The sequence below is a fragment of the Calonectris borealis genome, chromosome 10, assembly GCF_964195595.1.
Source record: "Calonectris borealis chromosome 10, bCalBor7.hap1.2, whole genome shotgun sequence".
Classification (NCBI taxonomy): domain Eukaryota; kingdom Metazoa; phylum Chordata; class Aves; order Procellariiformes; family Procellariidae; genus Calonectris; species Calonectris borealis.
The window spans coordinates 20,348,479-20,367,740 of record NC_134321.1 but is presented as its reverse complement, the minus strand read 5'-3'; the positions used below and the strand labels follow the sequence as shown (position 1 = coordinate 20,367,740).

Here is a 19,262-nt window from a genome sequence, read left to right as displayed (position 1 = left end):
TACTCTATCAAGTAGAAGAATGACTCTCTGAAAAGAAACATGATTTTGTTGTTGTTGCAGAGCTGATTTTGGATGAATTGTATCCTCCTGAGCCAGAAGCAGAAGACCAAGGAATGGATTCCAGCTAGCTAACATCTAGCAAAGATCTCTGTCCTTCCTCATCTAAATCATAATAATCATTGCCAGTGTAAATCTGAAATTTAAATCATCTATTTTACTAAGTGATAATCTAAAGGTTGCACTGAAATGCAGCACAACTAAGACACATTTCTTTGTTCTGATTATTTTATTTAATTGCCATCTAAATGTAGCTGACAGCAAAGAAATTTTGATGTAAGAATTATACTGCAATGTACTGTTTTGCTGTGCAAAACCACTCAGTGGCTTATGACTGGTTCCGTTTATGAATTTCATCCTTTTTGAAATGGCCGTGAATGGAGTGGAAATTTCACTATTGTGTTCTCCATTTTACTGTGACTACAGCTGAATTTATGATGCTGAATGTGCTGAGATGTCTGGGATCCCTGAGTTCACATGAAAGTCTTTTGAACATATTTGTTTCCCTTGCAGCTGTAATGCTTTCTTGCTTGACTTCTAGTTTTTCATGTTGATATTAGTAAACAGTTTACTGTGATTTTAAAACCCTTTCTAGAAATAACTTATAGTTGGCAGCTCAGTTCTGAGCAAGAAATTCAAAGCCCTGTAATGATCACCTGAGTTCACTCATTTTTCTCAATTTCATGAATCTGCTGAAAGTGTAACTATTGAAATGCCCAAACAAGAAATACTAGAACTTACTTTTTCAAAAAGTTACCTTAGAAGAGTAAGATGGTAATGTTGAGGAGAGCATTCCATCTTACTAGGCGAGAGAAGGGTATTTAAATGTGTGGAGAATGACTGTTTTTTTGGTTGTAGTATCTGGATAGGCACTGCAGTGAAGATGAATGAGCACCTCATTCCTAGGATACAGCACTGAGGATTGGAGGAAGAACTGTTGCTATACCCTTGCGTGTGTGTATGATCATCATTGTCATACTCAGTTGCAGGTATCAGCTGAACCTTAGACCCTAAAAAGGAAGTGTGAGGGTTACTAAAATGAGCCTACAGGTTTGTTTTTAAATAATTTGGAAAGCTTTTTTCATTTTTGACAGATACTTGGTTCAGAACAAGCCTGGCTCCAGGGACCAGGAGAAGGAGGAGAGACAGTACTACAGTGGGAAGGAAGCCCTTGGAAAATTGGGAAACATTCAGTTCTCTGGTCATAACTCAAAGAGGCTGTGTCTTGCCCTGGTGTGCCTGGGCAAAGAGCCCCACTCCAGTGTGCTGAACAAGCTCTTGACTTGGCTTTCACTTTTGAAGAGAACTTTCCCAGAAATCGCTATGCAGGAATAACCCAGCATCTCCCTAGGGCCAAAGCTCCTGGGTACAAAGCTTCACTCCTTCCTCCCACAACATAGCCCTAGGGATAAGCCGCCTCCTCTTCGAGCAACAGCTGGTAGAGCTCCACCAGGCATGGCCTGTTCGTTTCTGTAAAACACAAGCTGCCAACTGCTCCTACTAGTAGCAGGTTTCAAGTCCCCTGTAGCATCTGGAGAACTGCTATTTTCCTGCTTAAATGCAGCAAGGAAGGACACACAGGCACACAACAGCAAAGCCACCTGAGTTCATGTATGCTTTCATGGTAACTACCCTAGAACTGACTGCCACCAGGGCACTGGACAAGACATGCTACAGAAGTTTCAGCGTGACAAAACCATTCGACTTGTCCACTTCAAAAAAAAACCCCCAAAAACCCAAAACAAAACAACAAACAACCCAACAAACCAACACAGCACTTACTGGCCTTTAGGATTAGAGAGAAGAGCTTGAGAATGTCAGTTAAAAGCCCCTTCCTTACTCAAAACCAAAATAAACATTAAGATAATTCTTTAATAATAGCCCTATGAGCATGAGCAGTGGTAAAGCAGTATCTGGCAGTTAGCCTGCTGTGAGTGGCAAACTTAGAGCTGTCCTAACAAAGATATGATGGTCACAATATCCCAAAATGCAATGACCTGTCATCACTTTTCAACTGCTTTATACTGTTCTGACCACCCAATTTCTCTAAACGTAATTCGAGTTTATAGAGATAAGATACATTTAAACCCCTTCTTTGGGTGAATAGACCAAATGAACTGTTAAGAGGAGTTTGGATGAAAACCAGTTAAGGAATCCCAAATTGCTGAAGCAATTCAGTTATAAAAACTTGTTTAAAAAAATCCTGGCCTCATCTAAAGGGCGTGTGTATGGCAACTTGGTAAGAGGGAGGAGTGTATTAGTGCTAAACTTTACATAAACGGAAATGTTATCTGTGGAAAAAAATGCTAGGAAAATACCCCCAACTGTTCCCTTCTGGCACTTGCATCGCCTCCCATCCACCCACTCTAACAGACAACACCCTAACATGCATACATCTACACTCTGATTGTTTTCTTCCCACGTTTGACTTTAAAGTGATATAACCCACACTATATACAAACCAACCCAAAACCCTACACCTTCACTGGTAGAAATAAAAGTAACATCATGGTATTATGAAATTAAACCATAGCTTTTAAAAATTAAGGCATTTTCTGTAACTGAAAGTTCATGCTCCTAAGGAAAAAGGAGGCTGCACTCTTAAAGAGAAAAGGCAGACACGAGTATACTTACAGAATTGCCATAATTCATTATTTCTTAAGTCATTTACAGTTACCAATCTTTTGTCAGGATTATTGCAAGATTGTACTGACCTTCAGTAATTCTTCCCTTTTTACATTCTCTTGGGATTTTTTTCTTGGGATTAAAGAGATCCAATCATGTATACAACAGCTGATCATCCCCTGAAAAACACTGAAGCATTTTTACAGATTATAGGTCTACTGGTTTACTATCTCTTCATGACGTAAAAACAGAACTCAGACTGTTCTCATCAGACACTCCCTGAAGAATTCACAGCATAGCAACTATTTTTTCAAGGCCAGTTCGCATTTTCCCCATCGTGTTATAGATAAGCTGTGCCTCTGTATTAACGGAGAGAAGGAATTTACTCTGGCATCAAGCACAGTCGCAGGACTGAATAATCAAGTATTGAGCAACAACAAAAACCACTAATCATGTTCTGTACATGATTATCACATTCCTCAGTCAGCAGCAGCCACCCATCTGTCTTCTTGCCCATGGGGATGGCAACTAGAGTTTCCACTTTGCTGAAAGCTGAGCTAAGTATAGCTGGCTTTTTCCTCCTCAGTGAACTGTACTGAGCAGACAGGACTAAAGCTAGGCAGGAGCTGGATGAACAAAGCAATCGCCTCTACTAGCTTACCTATTACTCAGGCAACTTTATGCAAAAAGGAGGATGATAGCCTTGCTGACTTGTATTTTAAGACCTACTGACACACTACCCCTTGAACAGTCGCAGCGCAGGAGAGATTTGCATTGCTAAGCATCTTCCTGTGGTGGTTCAAGGAGCTGAGGTACTGCATGGATTCAAACACGCAGCAGTTTATTTCTACTAAAGAAACTGCTTTCTATGTACAGAGATAAAGTAAATGATGCTTCATTGACTAAAATATTTAAGGAATTTCACAGGTAACACCTTATTTTCTACAACTCATAGAATCATGGACTAGTTGAGGTTGGAAGGGGCCTCTGTACATCGTCTAGTCCAGCCCCCGCTCAAAGCAAACTTCCACAGACAAGACAAACAACAGTTTTGTGTCATGTCAGGCCTCAAACCACATTTTTATAAACCAAGCTGTAATAGGTGAAGATCGCAAATACAAAATACCTCATCATGTAGCATGCAACATCTAACCTGAATTGTTTTTATTCATATTGATCCCACTTGTATGAACTACTGCTTAAGAAAGTTTAGCCTGTGCTAGACTATTAGAAGAGTAAGTTATTTTAACCATTGAATAACGTTTTTTATGTTAGTTACAGTCAGTAATATTAATTATTTATGGTTATATTAATTGACGTCAAATGCAGCACAGATCTCCTGTGTAACTACTCTGTATTATGCGTGTGATGTGCTGTGAATGTGATAGCAAATGTAAACTTAGGTTTACAGTGTAAATTGTTAAAAATAAAAACTATTCTTATCATTGATAAGAATTTAGCAGACTGATAAGGAAAAGGTGGTCTGTGAGCTTTATAAAGACCTACAAACCCACTGTGGCTGACATTTATCAAAATGCTTCCAAGAGCGAGGGCCAACACGTTCGGTATGAACTGCAGAGTCTCCTAACAGAGGTAACACAGAACAGTAATTTTTTTTTGTCTATGCATTAGTCATATTGTAGGCTGGTATTTTGAGAATGTAGCTGAACAATTTGTTTTGCTAAAGGTCTCCTTTACAGTACAGCTGTGCTGCAACACCTGTCCAGCAGTCGGTAAAGCAGATCCTACCTGGTTCCAGAGCCAAAGGAACATCGGAGAGTGAACCACGAAAACCACCTGCAGGAGCAAGAAACGTTAGAAAGTCTCCAGTAACCGATTCAAAAGTTATTTTAACTGCAGTAAGAGAAATGAGATATCAGAGGTTGATTTATACATATCTTGAACTGTTCTTCACTCTAGTGAAACAGAAAGTGAAACAGCCACCCGACTTGTTGGTTTGCAGGAGAGGAGGGACAGCGCCGAGATGGAAATGGCATCGCTTCCGAACCCGCGCAGCACGCTGCAGCCCCAGGGGAACCAGAGAGGGCCCGTGCCTCACCGCGCCAGGCAGAGCCTCCTCGCTATCCAGTATTGACAAAAGTAGTTGTGTCTCAAACCTAAAGAAATCACTTTACAACAGAAGGACATCCTTTATAACATGGCTAACTTGCCCTTAGTGGAGACTGCCATGAAAAGGTGAAGCAGAGGAGACTATTCTGTCAATACAGATGCCTGAGCTCTTGAAAGGATAAAATAACTTATTTTCTTCAGCTTTATCCCACCTGTAACAGGTTTAACTCGAGTACTTTTTTTCCCTCCTACACGGCTTACTTAAAAGCTGTAAATCTGACCAGGTTCCTGTGCTGCAGGCTATACTAACAAGTAGATGAGGTCAAATAGTAACCAGAGAGAAGAAATAGGCCCCAAACCACTGGCTAACGCAAACCTGGCAACTTACCATACGTGCCTAGATATGATACTAAGTTTCCATACTAAAAAAAAAAAAAAAAAAAGAATTGCTTTTTTGGCAATAATTGCTAAAGTTTTTCCTTCTTTTCTGTCCAGCTCCTCCATGCAACCCTGCCATGGGTTTTAAGATGCATGCCAAGTTTTGTTCTGGAAAAATTCACACTACCATAAACAACTGCTGATTAAACGTTACGAAAACATAACCAGCAGTATTCCTCACCTAGCCCCGGGCTCTCAACATTTTAGTTCAGTGGTTTGCTCTCCTATACGACATTTTACTGCAATTTGAGAGGGTGAAGGCACTATGTGCTCAATGAAAGCAAATCTGAAGGTTTTAAACAAAATGCTAGCTCCTGCTCCTCAGACCTGTGTGCAGAGAGAAGGGAAGGCACACAGCTTTTCTCTGAACAGAAGGAGGCTTCTCTGCATGTCACTTCTCAAATTCAGCCATATTGCACAGATGCACCTGCTAAAAAGTCATGGGAAAAGAAAAACAGATGAACTAAAAAGTAGTGGCAACAAAAACATCAGAAATAACTCCGCAATTTCCTAGTGTAATTTCTAGCCCAAACATCAATTATGTTTGTTTTCTAGATTTAGGTTTTTAGGACCATACATTTTGTCTGCTGTCCCCAGTTAACTAACAGAAATTCTGTTGAGAAAGTGTGAAATAAAATTGGAAGTGAAATGATCTACATTTCACCTGCAACACATTATCTGCAGCTGAAACTCCAGCAAATTCAAGAAACAACATTACAAAACTACCTGATTATTCCATGATAAACAACTCCTTCAGAACAAGTTTGGGGTGGGGGGGTGTTTTTTTGTTTGTGTTCCCCCCCCTTTTAAATCCTACATTGGAAACTTAGCTGGCAATTCAAGGTAATAAAGATTCGATACTGAACACCCTCAACCAATTCAGTACTACTTGGTGTCTTATAAAAAGCATTCTTGACCTGCTCAAAGAAAATATTTTCAAGTGAAAGACTAACAAGTCAGGGGCACGAACGCAACATTTTAAAAGCATTTTTTTCAGAACAATTGAAAGTACACAAAAACATCAGCAAAAATGTTTTCACACAGAGTACAAAGCATCACTTACCACACGTTGAATTGGTCAAGTTGATAAATGAGGCATGATATTCAACACACAAGTCAAAATACATGTTGAGAAGATATTAAACTTTAATCAAATTATAGACTACTTTGAAGTCTACCACCTTGTCTACACTAGACTTTTCAAATGCCTTGGGATTTGTTAGCTAAAGCATTCAAACTTCATGCATTTAATTTACTCCTTAGGCTAGACAAAGCTTTAGAAGCAATCCTTTTAGATTAGCTTTGAAGCATACTATCAGAATATCATTCAGGAGCTTACACTGTCCTTGCTTTATGTTGTGACCTGTAATTTTGATTAGGCTTCAGTCTCCACTACCAAAAGTGATATTCATGACACAAGGTGACTTAAAGTACGCTTGGTAACACTAGCTGTCAAACACAATGAAGTAAAATGTAGCTTTGCAGATACACTCCTAAATAATACTCAAATTGAGGCTAATAAAACAAAATTGATAGAATATATTTCAAACACTGCATTTATTACAAAGGTGCATAGAGTTTATGCCATTTCTTGTGAATATTTACGTTTAAACTACAAACAACATACAAAGCTAGGTTACAGTATGTAATAAAATCAACAGTGATTATCTAATAAATTCAGTACAACAGAATATTCTACTGTATTTAATTTCACAAAACATTTCTGAAACAAAGGCACTTACAGAATTAAAAAAAACCAAACATATACTCTTTCAATATTTAAAAATTTAACTCCATTCCCCCTCCCCTACAGCACTGTGGATAACTAGTTTGACATGAAGGCAAGAGCTACTTGGACTGACACATCAGCAGTGCTTAAACTAAAAGTTTATGGATCAACTTCTCCATCTTTTCTATCCCATTCTCTTAACTATATGAAAACCAGTTTCAACAGGTTGCATGGCAACAACTAAATAAAATTTGGTCCTATGCCTTATTGTTAATGAAGATTAATGCACTAACAATAAGAAAAGATCTGATTAAGTGCTCCAATTACGAAGTGAGGTAAGTGGACCATTTTCTCTTCTTTCAATGAGATTTGTAACTGAAGTGGTAATACTACTACTAAAGTAGTTCCTTGTATATTAATGATTCATTTCTTCGCTTGTATATAGTTATCATTAGCATATGCTCACTGAAGGAAAGGTGTAAATTTTCAGGCTCCTTAACCCTCTCTCTCATCTCCTCCCACTGCTCCATACAGTGGTGTTCAGGGCAATTTATTTGGCCTGTACAACATCTACACCAAAACTTCAGATTTGGGGACCTCTGTTATTGTTGCCACTTTACTTTCCTACTATCTTTTACTTAGGGATGATGGCAGATGACTGAGCCGACTTCTCACGAAACTGCAGATTTTCGTTTCATAACCAAAACATAACCATAACACTGCCACGAACTGTATGCTTTGTCACATCAGATGGAGGAAAGGAAGAGCGGTGCAGAGTAACAACCTCACGAAGCCCAATACTAGAACGCTGTACCTGTGCTCCGAGAGCTGCACAGCAGCTGTGCTTGCTGGCTGCATCTCACCAGCCAGACTCCATCCAGGCAGCTGGCTTACAAAGGTGCTGGAATAGTCTCTGCCCTCCTTCTATATGAATAAACACACAGGCGTAGGATCTATAGCAAGGGAATTATTTTTGCAGTTATTCAGTGCCCTCCCACACATAAAAATTCCAGATTTCTACGGAAACACTTCACCCTCCATACAGGAGACACTGCCCATTTTTGGTTGTTCTCACATAACTCCGAACAATGTAATGAAGCATTGCCCAATTTCTTGGCTTACGAGGCAGGAAAGAGGAGGAACACACAGATACAGGGCATGCATGCTCTGTGAGTGCCTCTTGGCACCATTTCATGCTATTAACTTCAACACTTAGAGAGGTGTAACAAAAGGTCATAGGTTATCACGAATCCCAATGCTAAAAACTTTCTACAAGTTTCTTCTGAAATGCCCTGAAGACTTTCTTGAAAAAAGAATTGGAATAACTAGAAATAGACTCAAAAATCAGGAAGGGAAATAAGGCTGCCTTTGACAGCAAGCACTTTCCATCTATCATATGAGGTAAAACAATGCCACCATCAATGTTTTTCAAACAGCAATATAACCCAAATGTAGTAATGGCCTCTCTAAAAAAGTAAAATCAGTATATGAGATATGTCAAAATTATTTCACTCATTATGTCACAGTGATACGTACAACAGACTAGATAGCTCTACTGAGGAATAAAAATTGTATTTCAATGTTAGAAAAGACAGAATTGTAGAGGACACTCAAAAAATCATGATTCATTTGATCAACACAAGGTGCATAGAACCAAAAGCCTTGCAAACACTGGTAACAGTCATGAGGATGTCTCAACATGTTTCATGACTGCAAGCACTACCTTCCTGAAGATAGATTACCTCGCTGTGACCAAATCCTACCACTCTTCCTTTCCCTGACTTCTCGTTCTCTGCTCAGCTTTATGGGAATGTTGAAGACAAAAGGGAGGTTTAATCTCTAGTCTGTGTTGGGCTGGGATTTCTTATCCCCCCTCCATATTATTATTCAAATGCAGACAGTTTATAAAGATCTATCATTCCTAGGTTCCTGATGTCTACAGTTCCCACTACCGCTAGAGATAGACAGTGATAAACCCTAAGCACTTAAACCCCCAATCTATTTCTGACATCCCATCTCTCCTGTAAAATAAATTCCTCCCCTATGATGAGGCAAGACTGAACACTGGCAAGTACTTCTGCTTAACATATGATTAAGGTGCTAATTTTTCTTCCAAACTCATCAACAACATACGACTTACGTAAGCTTGTCCAATAATACTTGGACAACAAAGACTTGTCCAATAATTTTTATGAAGAATTCTCAGGTTTTCAGCTTTTGATCATTTGTTCTACTAAGTGGCAGAGAGTTTGGTTTTGTTGTTCATTTCTAGCTATAAATTAAAATGGCCTGAGAAAACACCCAATGAAGGCACAGTTTTTAAGCCTTAAAATTGGGAAAAGAAAACAAGGCAATTATCAACTCATGCTATTTAGTACAGAAAAATGCAACTAGTCCAAAGACAATTAAATGTGGTTTGCTACCCCTTACTGAATGCAAATGTGTTTCAAAAAAGGAAAATTCCCTTTTGAATGGTAAATGAAATGTATTACATTGTAGGTTACCTAACAATAGTAGCTTCAAAACAGGCAGAACATATATAACATATATCAGGTAGTTTCTTAGAGATTAAGTTTTTATGTTTTAATACTGTGCAAAAGATTGCTACAGCTTTGGGTGTTTGATAATGCTCATATTTGACCATTCCTTTCAAAATTATTGCACAACAAATGTTACTGTGGTTCTTATTTCTGAAGTACTCCTTCATACTTTTCTCATTGTATATAGAACAAAATCTCTTTTTGTATTTGCTTGAGGTATAAATTAACAACTTCTGCAAGAAAAATACTCCTTCCTCGTACTCGAAGCATTTAAAAAAAAGATACTGAATTAACTTTCACTTTACTTAGACAAAAGATTGCTGTCTTCCAGAAAAATATACTACAGTTGCATGGTGTAAACAGCACAAATTATACTTTAAAAAGTATTGTATGTAGAAGCATAGTAGAAGATCTTTTCAATAGGTGGGCTTCTGAGGATCCACATAAGCAGGGTTGTAAGGGGGCTGGCTGATCGGGTAAGGTGCTCCAGCACCAGCTGCAAAAGCGAAACACAAGAAAAAACAGTTTTATAAAATTTACATTCTGAATTCTACATCTATAATGGCAACTTCTGTTTTGAGCACACAGTTAAGAAGCTCAACTTATCTAGCATCTTAATTGGACTTGAGAACAGTTTGCACTAACTCATAAAGCATCCGCATTTCGAAAGTAAGATCACAACAACCTTTGTTCTTGTGGGGTTTGGTTTTTTTTGATGGTTGAGTGTACATGTGTATTATGGCAGCCACAAGCACATGGTTAGCCTTCAGGGGAGAACATAGTCTCAAAAAAAAAAAAAAGGAACAGATCTGGTCCAAAAAAACAGCCAGTGGAAGTCAGAGATGCACAAACAACAGGATATACCTGATAGTATGCCAAGAAGTGAAAATAAACCTGGGCAAAAGAAAAAGGACTAGAGAAAGCATCTTAGGATTCCTTCAGGGAAAATGTGTCACAGAGTTAATTAAAAAATTAAAATAAAAAAGGGAAAAACATGTCCCACTGCTACCAAGCACATTAAAAAGTTTGATTTATAAACAAATGTATATCACTCAGAAGATATCCTTATTTTCTAGTATTCTGAGACAAGCTGCTCTCAAGCGGCACCTTCATTTTCAGGTCTGTCAAATAACACAAGTTAGTTCAAATAACGCAGCACCTGATCAGATCCCTGGAATGTGTAAGTGTGGTTATCTTTTGCTGATCTTGTAAAGTGAGTAGGTTTGGCTCCCGTGTGACAGAGCAGGTATTCTCTCCCTTGCATGTGACCTAATTAAGAGACTGCCCCTTGGTTAATAGACAAGAGAAATAAAGGAGAGAGCTCTCATTTTGAGGCACTGTCAGCTGGCCACATGGAAAGTGCTTTGAGATTTTCCCAGAAAAAAAAAAATATTTTAAGAACTAACAAACCAGCAACAGTTTGAGAAACTAGAGAGTAGAAGTAAAATAACTAGTTTATTGTCTCCCTCACATGATAAAGATGAAGCCAAAGCACTTTGGGGTAATCCCATAAAACCCACAGCTTCTTCAGAGTTTACAATAGAAAAATAAAGTCAACAGGCCTGCCAAAGTCAGTGTTTTTACATGCAGGGCTGGTTTGCACATTGTATGTACAATTTCTAACTGGTTTACAAACGCTTAAGACGATGAACAGACATTTTATATTTGAGTTGTCATGAAAGAGTTACTTTCTAAGGGCATTACGTACTATTCAGGACTATACTTTGCTTGTTACTTAGAAGGATGAACAGTGTGGTTTGTAAGAGGGCTTGAAGATCCCAGGACAGATAACAGCCTAATTTTGGCCTCTGAACAGCCAGGAGCCAATTGTTCAGAGAACAGGTATTACCAGCAGAAGTAGCAATAAGTAATAGCAACAACAAAGCTGCACGAAAACAATGCTGTGAAAGAAGGAAAGCAGAAGAAAAAAGATTCCAATAATTCTGTTAGTTATTGGCAAACATGTCTGAAGTTGATCAGAAACTTGTTATACTATAAACATAGCGATGAACTACTAGAAAATGCCATCTGTGTATAGATTAAAACATCTAGCAAATAGTAGATTAGAAAGGGTACGTAGAAACACCCAACTACTATACACATGTTAATTGGGCTTTGATTTAATATGAAATTTCAACTAAATTAGTAAAACATTCTACTGGATCCACTGATAGTCCCACATACCACCAAAATTTGCCAATACAGCTCCAGCTACATCTCCTCTTGCAATGCTTAACATAGAAATGGTGATGGGGAAACTTCAGCAAGGGTGAATTACAGCATCCACCATCACTTGACTTTTTACATAATTTGTTTACACTTACATTAATATAGTCTTAGAAAACGTAAATAATACAAGATTGGCTCCAATGCAACTGTCTCTTTAGCTATTTAAGAGATGAAGAAACACCCAGCATTGCCTTACCTGCCACAGTTTCATGATAAGCTGGGGGTCCTGACGGCTGCATGGGGTAAGGGGGAGGATACTGCGCAGGGTACGGTGCTACCGGCATTCCCGGTTGTGGCTGGATAGCCACAGGCTGATATCCTTGATATGGGGCTACGGGGTAGTTGGGTGGCACTCCCTGTTGTTGGGGATAGGGAGCGTGAACCACTGTAGTGGAAGTAGTGGTGGTCACAACAGCTACAAACAAGCAAAAGGAATATGGTTAGTGCTGGTGGTTCTAGGAGATCACCTGGGACAGCCAAGTAATGTAAAAAGCATTCTCTCTTAAGATCAATTTCTCACTTCAAAATCTGGGTAATTTCATTTTCCAAGCTCCACAGAAGATTTAAAAATGTATGCCTCTAATACCCTTCCATTGATCTCAGTGGTAATGAGAGCCTTCACATGCTGGGATAGCAGCCAACTCATCTCCTTGTTTCTCAACCACAAAGAGCAATGAATTTTTTTCTTGGACTCTTCAAAAACTAGGAACTCAACCCTGCAGCCAAGTTAGCTATCATTTGGTGTGAGACTGGAAAAACTGCTCATTTTTAAATGTTATCTGCTTTTAAGGATTAAGGTGATAAAGATCTCCTTTATTAGGTAAGGAGCTTCCTACCATGATTGCCCAAAAAAGTTTCCTTTTGTATGTTGTCTACACACTAACACATCCATATGTTAGTATGTCTTTCTCTAAATAACACTCAGAAAGACAAATACACATTAAGTAATTGATTTTTGTAGGAGCTAACACTGGATCATTGGTTCATGTCTCTTATTGGAATAAGGGAGTATTAATAAATAATAATAATAATAAATTAATAAATAATAAATAACAACTTTCTAATAAACTGTAATAATTTGTTTTCAAGCTCTCCTTCCTCTTTATGCTACAATTATAGACTTTGCTCAAGATTGCATGGTTGCAGTCCTGGGCCTTTGGTGTATTTTCCAGGTATATTTTTAAGAGACTGGGAAAAATTTAAAATTTCATCCTATCCCCTGCTTACCTAAACAAAAAAAACCACACCAAACCCCTCAAAAAACCCAAAATCGACACATGTGGTGGGGCAGGGAAAGTGAACTTCTAAATGCTTAGAAAATATTACAAAACATCTCTCTGCAACTTCACATTCTGAATCAGCTTAAATGCTTATTTTTAATATTTAGGTAGTGCAACTTTTGTAGCAGAGAGATAAGGCAAGATTATTTTCACCTTTTATAGGAACACAATTTTCTGGGGGGGCGGGGTGGGGAAGAGAAAGTCTTGTTCAAAGACGTGAAAAAGAAAATAAATATACAGATACTTACGCCGTGGTCTTCGACATGCTTTATACAAACAGCAACACGAACAGGTGAGGCACAGAATAATAGTAATTACAATCACCGCACAAACAGTAACTCCAATCGCAACAAGCGTTCCAAAACTGCAAGAAAGATACCACCAAAAGTAGTAAGAACCTTTCACACAAATTTATTACTCTTTAACCTAACCTTCTGTAGCAAACACATTGCTCCTCCTCCAGTCTGTTACTCTTACTACTTCATGCATTTGAAGAAGAAACAACTATTAAATGCAGCGCTACATGACATCAGGTCTGCTAAATCAGTGGAAGCTGACCAACCCAGGAGTGCGCTCCCCTGGGCATAAAAAGGACCCAACGCGAGTCTTTGGTCCCTCTCATTTTAGTGTGACTGCGATTCCTGTTATTTAGTGCAACTGTGTGTCCATTTACATATTCCAAAAAAGTTACAGCGATAAGGTTTCAAAATCACTAGTTTGATGACTTTTCCAAGCATTACTTGACTGCTCTGAACACACAGGTAGGCATGCCTGAAATGAAGCACCCCAGACTTCAGGGTGACAGCAAGTTCTTCGCACATTCGTAAGACCTCCCAGGCCCAATCTCAGGACAATCTTGGTACTGAGCAGACCTCTCCCGCTGCAGATTCTTGGCACGTTCCTTGGCATTTGTAAACAGTTGTTTTAGAAGCCATGTTTCACATGGTTTGGAAGATCTGAAATTCTGCCAACTATACTGCAACAGCAAGTATGTTATGCTACATTATGGGAGACAGAAACACTGCCTAAATCACCAAAACTAGTACGGGAAGACCAAAGGTTACCCCAGCTTTAATCTCTGTAATGAGTACCAAATGATGGAGGCAGACGTAAAGCTTCCGGAGATGAGTGTTTATAAGTTCTGTTTACCACACAGGGAAGAAAAAGTAACACTGTAAAGCATTAAATGTCCAGTGACAATTCCCTTTTAAGTGTTAATTCACATGATCTGTTTCCTACTGCCTGAAATCAATAAAGCCCTTCTTCCACAGAAGCCAAAGTCTCCAGCATTTTTATTTCTTAAAAAATGCACTGTGCATCAGTTTTGGGAACAATTGCAGGAAGTCAGTTTTAATGAACAAGCTCTAAAATAATGAGTAGAGAGCTGATTTTATATCCATCCTGTTTTTGCTTCTTCATAGAGATTTTGGCTACAGAACTCTATAGTTTTCTTCCTGCTCAGTTTCCTGTTAACAGCTTTAAACAAAATGACACATCTCCAGAACCTCCAGCAATTTTCGTTTGGCTACCAAACAGCCATCATATGTGAAAATTGTTTTTGAGTATCAACGACACTGGAAAGTTAAATCACTGACAAAAAAAATGCAAAGCGCTCTATCCCTAGCCCAAATTTGGAAGACCTCACCTCAGTCTTCTAGAGCAACTTAACCCTTAATAAGCTGGACACTGAACATAAGCATTGACAAATAAAACAGGTTCAATTTAAAATGCTTTTTTTTTCCCCATAATAGCAGTTCCCTCAATTTTATTGTTTCTACAACAGCTATAAGAAAAAACTTGGGTCAAATCCCTTTCAAGAATCTGAGCAACAATTTTAACTGTAACTGTATCTAACTTGTGCACTGATTTTGTGAAGTACTATAGAACACTATGGATTTAGTCCCCAAGTACTAAATCTAATACTGTGGATTGCCTCTGGTCACTGCACCTAAGCATTTGAAGCAGGAACTGCTGCAGCCTCCTGAAGTCACAGAAGTCATGCCAGAAACTGCCAGGAAAGCAAACAGATGATTGCAACACAGCTGCAAAACGTAAAGATGCATGCATGCTTTGTCACTTTTATTTGCACCTTCACAGAATGTTTTTCATAGGCTGACTTGCACATGCAAGAGTATTCCTAACCATGCCGCTTTTAAGTGCTCCCCCCATCCTCACGAGTGTTAGTTTCATTTCAGCACAGTAAGTTCACAGCCAGCTCATCTCCATCCAAAAATCCCATTTCTTTCAAGCCTGGTATAAAAAGGAAGATACAAATGCATTTCAAGGGGCAGGATTTGGGGGAGAGATAAACACACACAATACCACCACATCCTGAAACAGGGGCTGCCTCCTGTCCATGAGGCCAACAGCAAACGTACATCAAGTCAGTCTGAAAACACAAGCTGAATACTTGTGTATGTGGAAATGGATTAGATTTAAGAGTGACCTGTGGAATTTAGATTAATTATACAGGGTCCTTATTAGATACTCATCATATAAATTCATATATACACTGGATAAGAAAGAGGTAAGTGTGCACAATGGATTAATACATTAGACTTAACCATCTTGACTGCAATGTTCACAAGAAATAGCATGAACGCCTGTGACAAACTACGGACACCTCTAGAAACTCCAAGTCAACAACCGTTAACTATAATTACTGCTACTTGTGGTGTGCCAACAGGATTTCCCTTGCTCTTGTTCTCACTTCTGTATCAACCCTGAGAAAGCCCTCTCACTAGGGAAGTTAACATTTCCATTACACAGTTATTACCAAGCAACATTAGCAGAGACAACAAAGGAAAAGAGTCTTCTAGGTTCTTCCTTGGGCTTTTTCCCCAGTAAAGAAGGAAAAAAAACCACCAACTTTTTTGCTAGTGAACTATGCTAAGGAAAGAAATCCTTGTGTCAAGGAAAGATTAGGCCTGACAAAGACAACTAAAATTCTTCACTTCTGCAGACAATGAACTTCTCTGAGCTTTAGCAAAGGCTGGGCAAAATCAAGGAAACCTAAGAAATGGAGAAAATAGACAAAGTGGAGAAAGATCTACTCATCGTAAATAAACTAGCACAGCAGAAAACTGGCAGAGAGCTCTTATCTTTCACAACCAAATTCAGTTCTGATATGACAAGAGAGAAAACAGCACAAGCCCATCTGCAGCCAAGCCGGCCACCAACAGATAAACATTGGTCAGTTTGAAGCATGGGCTTCATATGCTTATTTTTAATAAAGTTTTCTGCTCACTGAAGCACATACTTCATTGCATATTTACTACCTCTGATAAGGAAAGTGACAAAAGCAAAGCTCAGAGAAAAAAACCCACCATATCCTTATTTTCACCAAGTTGTTGGAGACACCCTGTGCATTTTCATCATTTGTCTGCATCTTTGTCAAGATGACACAACTACGGCATGATGACATTTTGCGTAAATCTTTTAAAAAGCTAAATGGAGACATATATTTAAAGTACAGGTGTGTCAGGTGTATACACTTTGAGGGCAGTTCTGTGTTTGTGTGTGTAAACACTGTGATTTGGTTCTACCCGCTGAAATACTGTCTGAGTACTACACACCAAAATTATAAGCCTTCAGAAACAGCCCAGTTAGTGGATTACAGACAGGAGTTAGTTCTTCCCAGAGTTTTCTAAGGAATGTACACAACTGGATTGCCGTAGGCATTTTTATCACCTACTTTACAGCAGAAGTGTAATTTTCCTGCCAGTGCTTGGGCTCATGTAGACTAATGTCTTTAAACAGCAGAAGGTAGCGTGACATTTACACAAAACAAAACAGTATGTGCTATGAACTTGCAACTACCAGCATCAACACCCTCTTTCAACACTGGAGCTCTTAAAAAATAACTTTTTTCCTAAGGATTTCTATTGATAATCAAAACTAGCAATACTCTTTCAGAATATCTGAATGGTCAGGCACTACCTTACTGTAATAATGTCTGTCCTTTTACTGCCCAAGGAATACTGCCCTGAGCACTTCTTCCTGAATATTCAGTAATATCCCACTAGTAAAACTACTAAAAAAGTGCAGGAAGGCTACCGCTAATATAAGACGCTCATGTGAAGCCAGAACGGTGCTGAGTATACTTTACTCAGTGAACTGTCTAAGCTTCAGGAGACAAGATATTCCAGATGCTATATAAAGACGCTCTTGCAGTATGCTAACTCCAGAAAGCCTATACTCCTTTCTTAAACAAAACTATTAATTCATTTAATTGCTTTCACTTGATGAATCTGCCTAAAAGGACTCTGAAAATATTTGGAAAAAATATATTCACATTTAATTACCAACTGTTAGCATTACACATAAATGAAAAAGAATAGACATGAGGGATTGTAGCTTAAAGATTCTTCCCCTGAATGGTTAACCAAGCAAAAAAAAAAAAAAAAAGAAAAAAATCAAACAAAAACCAAACCAAAAAACACACCTTACCCCCTGCATTCTGCAAACAAATGTCAGAGTGCAGAAATCAGGGTGGCCACAGCACCCGATTAGAATGCTCTGCTGGCGTCACAGTTTGAACACTGGTTTCCAGGCTCCCACATTATATATACCATAGTCTCTAAATAAAGCACACACTGTTAGAAACAGCTTGAGCTCATTCACTGCCATTTCCTGCTTCTTCCTCTTCACATAAAAGCTAACTTTTGCCAATAACTTAATAGAAAACAAAATTGAGGACAAAACCAAACCTAATAGCAGTTTTACTGCAGCAATGATAAACTGCAACTTCTCATAAAATCCATGGGAAAGTAAATACGAAGAGACGACTCCCTGCCCTTTCCTACCACCACCTCCCTCCTTTCTTGCCCTACTCCACTTCTACCCCTATTCTCTCACCTTTGGAAAGCACTAAATTGTATGTGTAATGAGCATACCTCACAGACTCACCTTACTTTTAAAGTTGTCTAATTATTCAAAGTATGTACCAGTTCACATAAAGGGAGTTATGTGATGAGTGCCTGGTTTACTCCTTTTGGTACTGAATGAGACGCAATGGACATATTAAAATGTCAAACCCAAGATCTAAATAGTACTATTTGCAGAAGTTAATCCTCAAGGCAGTTGTTGTTCATATCGGAGATCTCAATCCTAAACACTGTCAAGTGGAAAAAAATGTAAAATGCTTTGAGTGTTTTTAAGGCCTTTTAAAATGTCCAAGTTTCAATTCCAGCAACATATTTTTAAACCTCCTTAGTATTTTGAATCACTCTAAGTTGGCAACAATTTGTAAACCCTGCTGTAGAGAAAGTTTTTGCTTCTCTATGCATTCATGACAATGGGACACCCTGCAACTTTTGTCTTTAAAAAAGAAAAAATACCCAAATGAACAATAACGAGACCACCTAGTTCTAAAAAATTAGTTTAAGCAGCCTATTTATTTCACAAGTTTTAATCTGTTCCAAGATTTGTTGCATGCTACAAGAAACATGTTGGCAGGGCCCTTTTCAAAGGCATGGATGGTTTTAAAAACAAACATTTACAAATACTGAGTTACGGCTGTAACACAGGGTGGTCTGGAAAGACTTCAGAAGATAATTTAAGCCATTCCTAAAAGTCTAAGAAAAAAATGAGTACATGCATACCATTCTCTACTGCTCCAGAAAAGGATACAGTTCCCAGAAATGTGACAGAATGGTGAATTCCAGACTTGCACTAACTCAGGTATAGGGCACGACCAAACAAGCCCCCAGACTATGATGCTTTCCTAAGTCCAACATTTTAGTCACAGCCATACAATGCCACATACTGCCTCCAAAGCTTAATGGGAAAATAAAGGACAAACTTTTTTTTTAAAAAAAAGATAAAGCAATAGGACTTCCCAAGAGCCTTTCGGAGGGATTAGTTTTTACAACTTTACAAACAATGCACTTCCTCAGTTTAATATTTTAGCATGACGATTCAAAACGTAAGAACCAACTTGCTAGAGACTCAAAAAAACCATTTACTATTACACAAAAAGCAAATTTCTCTGAGGTTAATACTCACAGGAAAACATTAGCATGGCTTTAACACTCTGACTGACTGACCAGCCTATTTTAGCACAGCTGGGTTTTGGCCCACAGGAGCTTCAGCCCATGCAGACAATCAAAATATACACCATATAGTTAAGCCTCATAGTCCAGGTGCAATCACACTAATTGCTGATGCCAGCCATGGCCTGCTCCAGCCATTTTACCCACGGACCACCTCCCCACAACAAGATCTCTACATGGCCAAGAAGTCTCTAAGAAACAAGGGCCCAGTGATTCCTGTTTGGGCCACACGCAACTTAAG

At 38.7% G+C, this 19,262-nt stretch overlaps 2 protein-coding genes across 5 annotated transcripts in view; one reads left to right on the top strand and one right to left on the bottom strand.

Moving 5' to 3' along the window:
• The window catches only part of ATRIP (ATR interacting protein), a 22,330-nt gene extending 13,062 nt beyond the window's left edge, over positions 1–9,268 (top strand). Inside the window, 1 exon segment of the mRNA XM_075159317.1 lies at positions 61–9,268. Within this exon segment, the coding sequence (XP_075015418.1) occupies positions 61–128 (68 nt within the window). The 3' untranslated portion in view covers positions 129–9,268.
• Positions 6,731–19,262, bottom strand: part of SHISA5 (shisa family member 5) — a 23,074-nt gene continuing 10,542 nt past the window's right edge. For 2 of the 4 annotated variants that reach the window (XM_075159333.1, XM_075159336.1), the window contains 3 exons: positions 13,217–13,332; positions 11,885–12,103; positions 6,731–9,955 (listed from right to left, as the gene is read on the bottom strand). In XM_075159333.1, the coding sequence (XP_075015434.1) occupies positions 9,876–9,955; positions 11,885–12,103; positions 13,217–13,332 (415 nt within the window). In that variant the 3' untranslated portion in view covers positions 6,731–9,875. Of the gene's footprint in view, positions 9,956–11,884; positions 12,104–13,216; positions 13,333–13,739; positions 13,987–16,294; positions 17,518–19,262 lie in introns of those variants that run through there. The other 2 variants (XM_075159334.1, XM_075159335.1) reach the window with 2 other exon arrangements.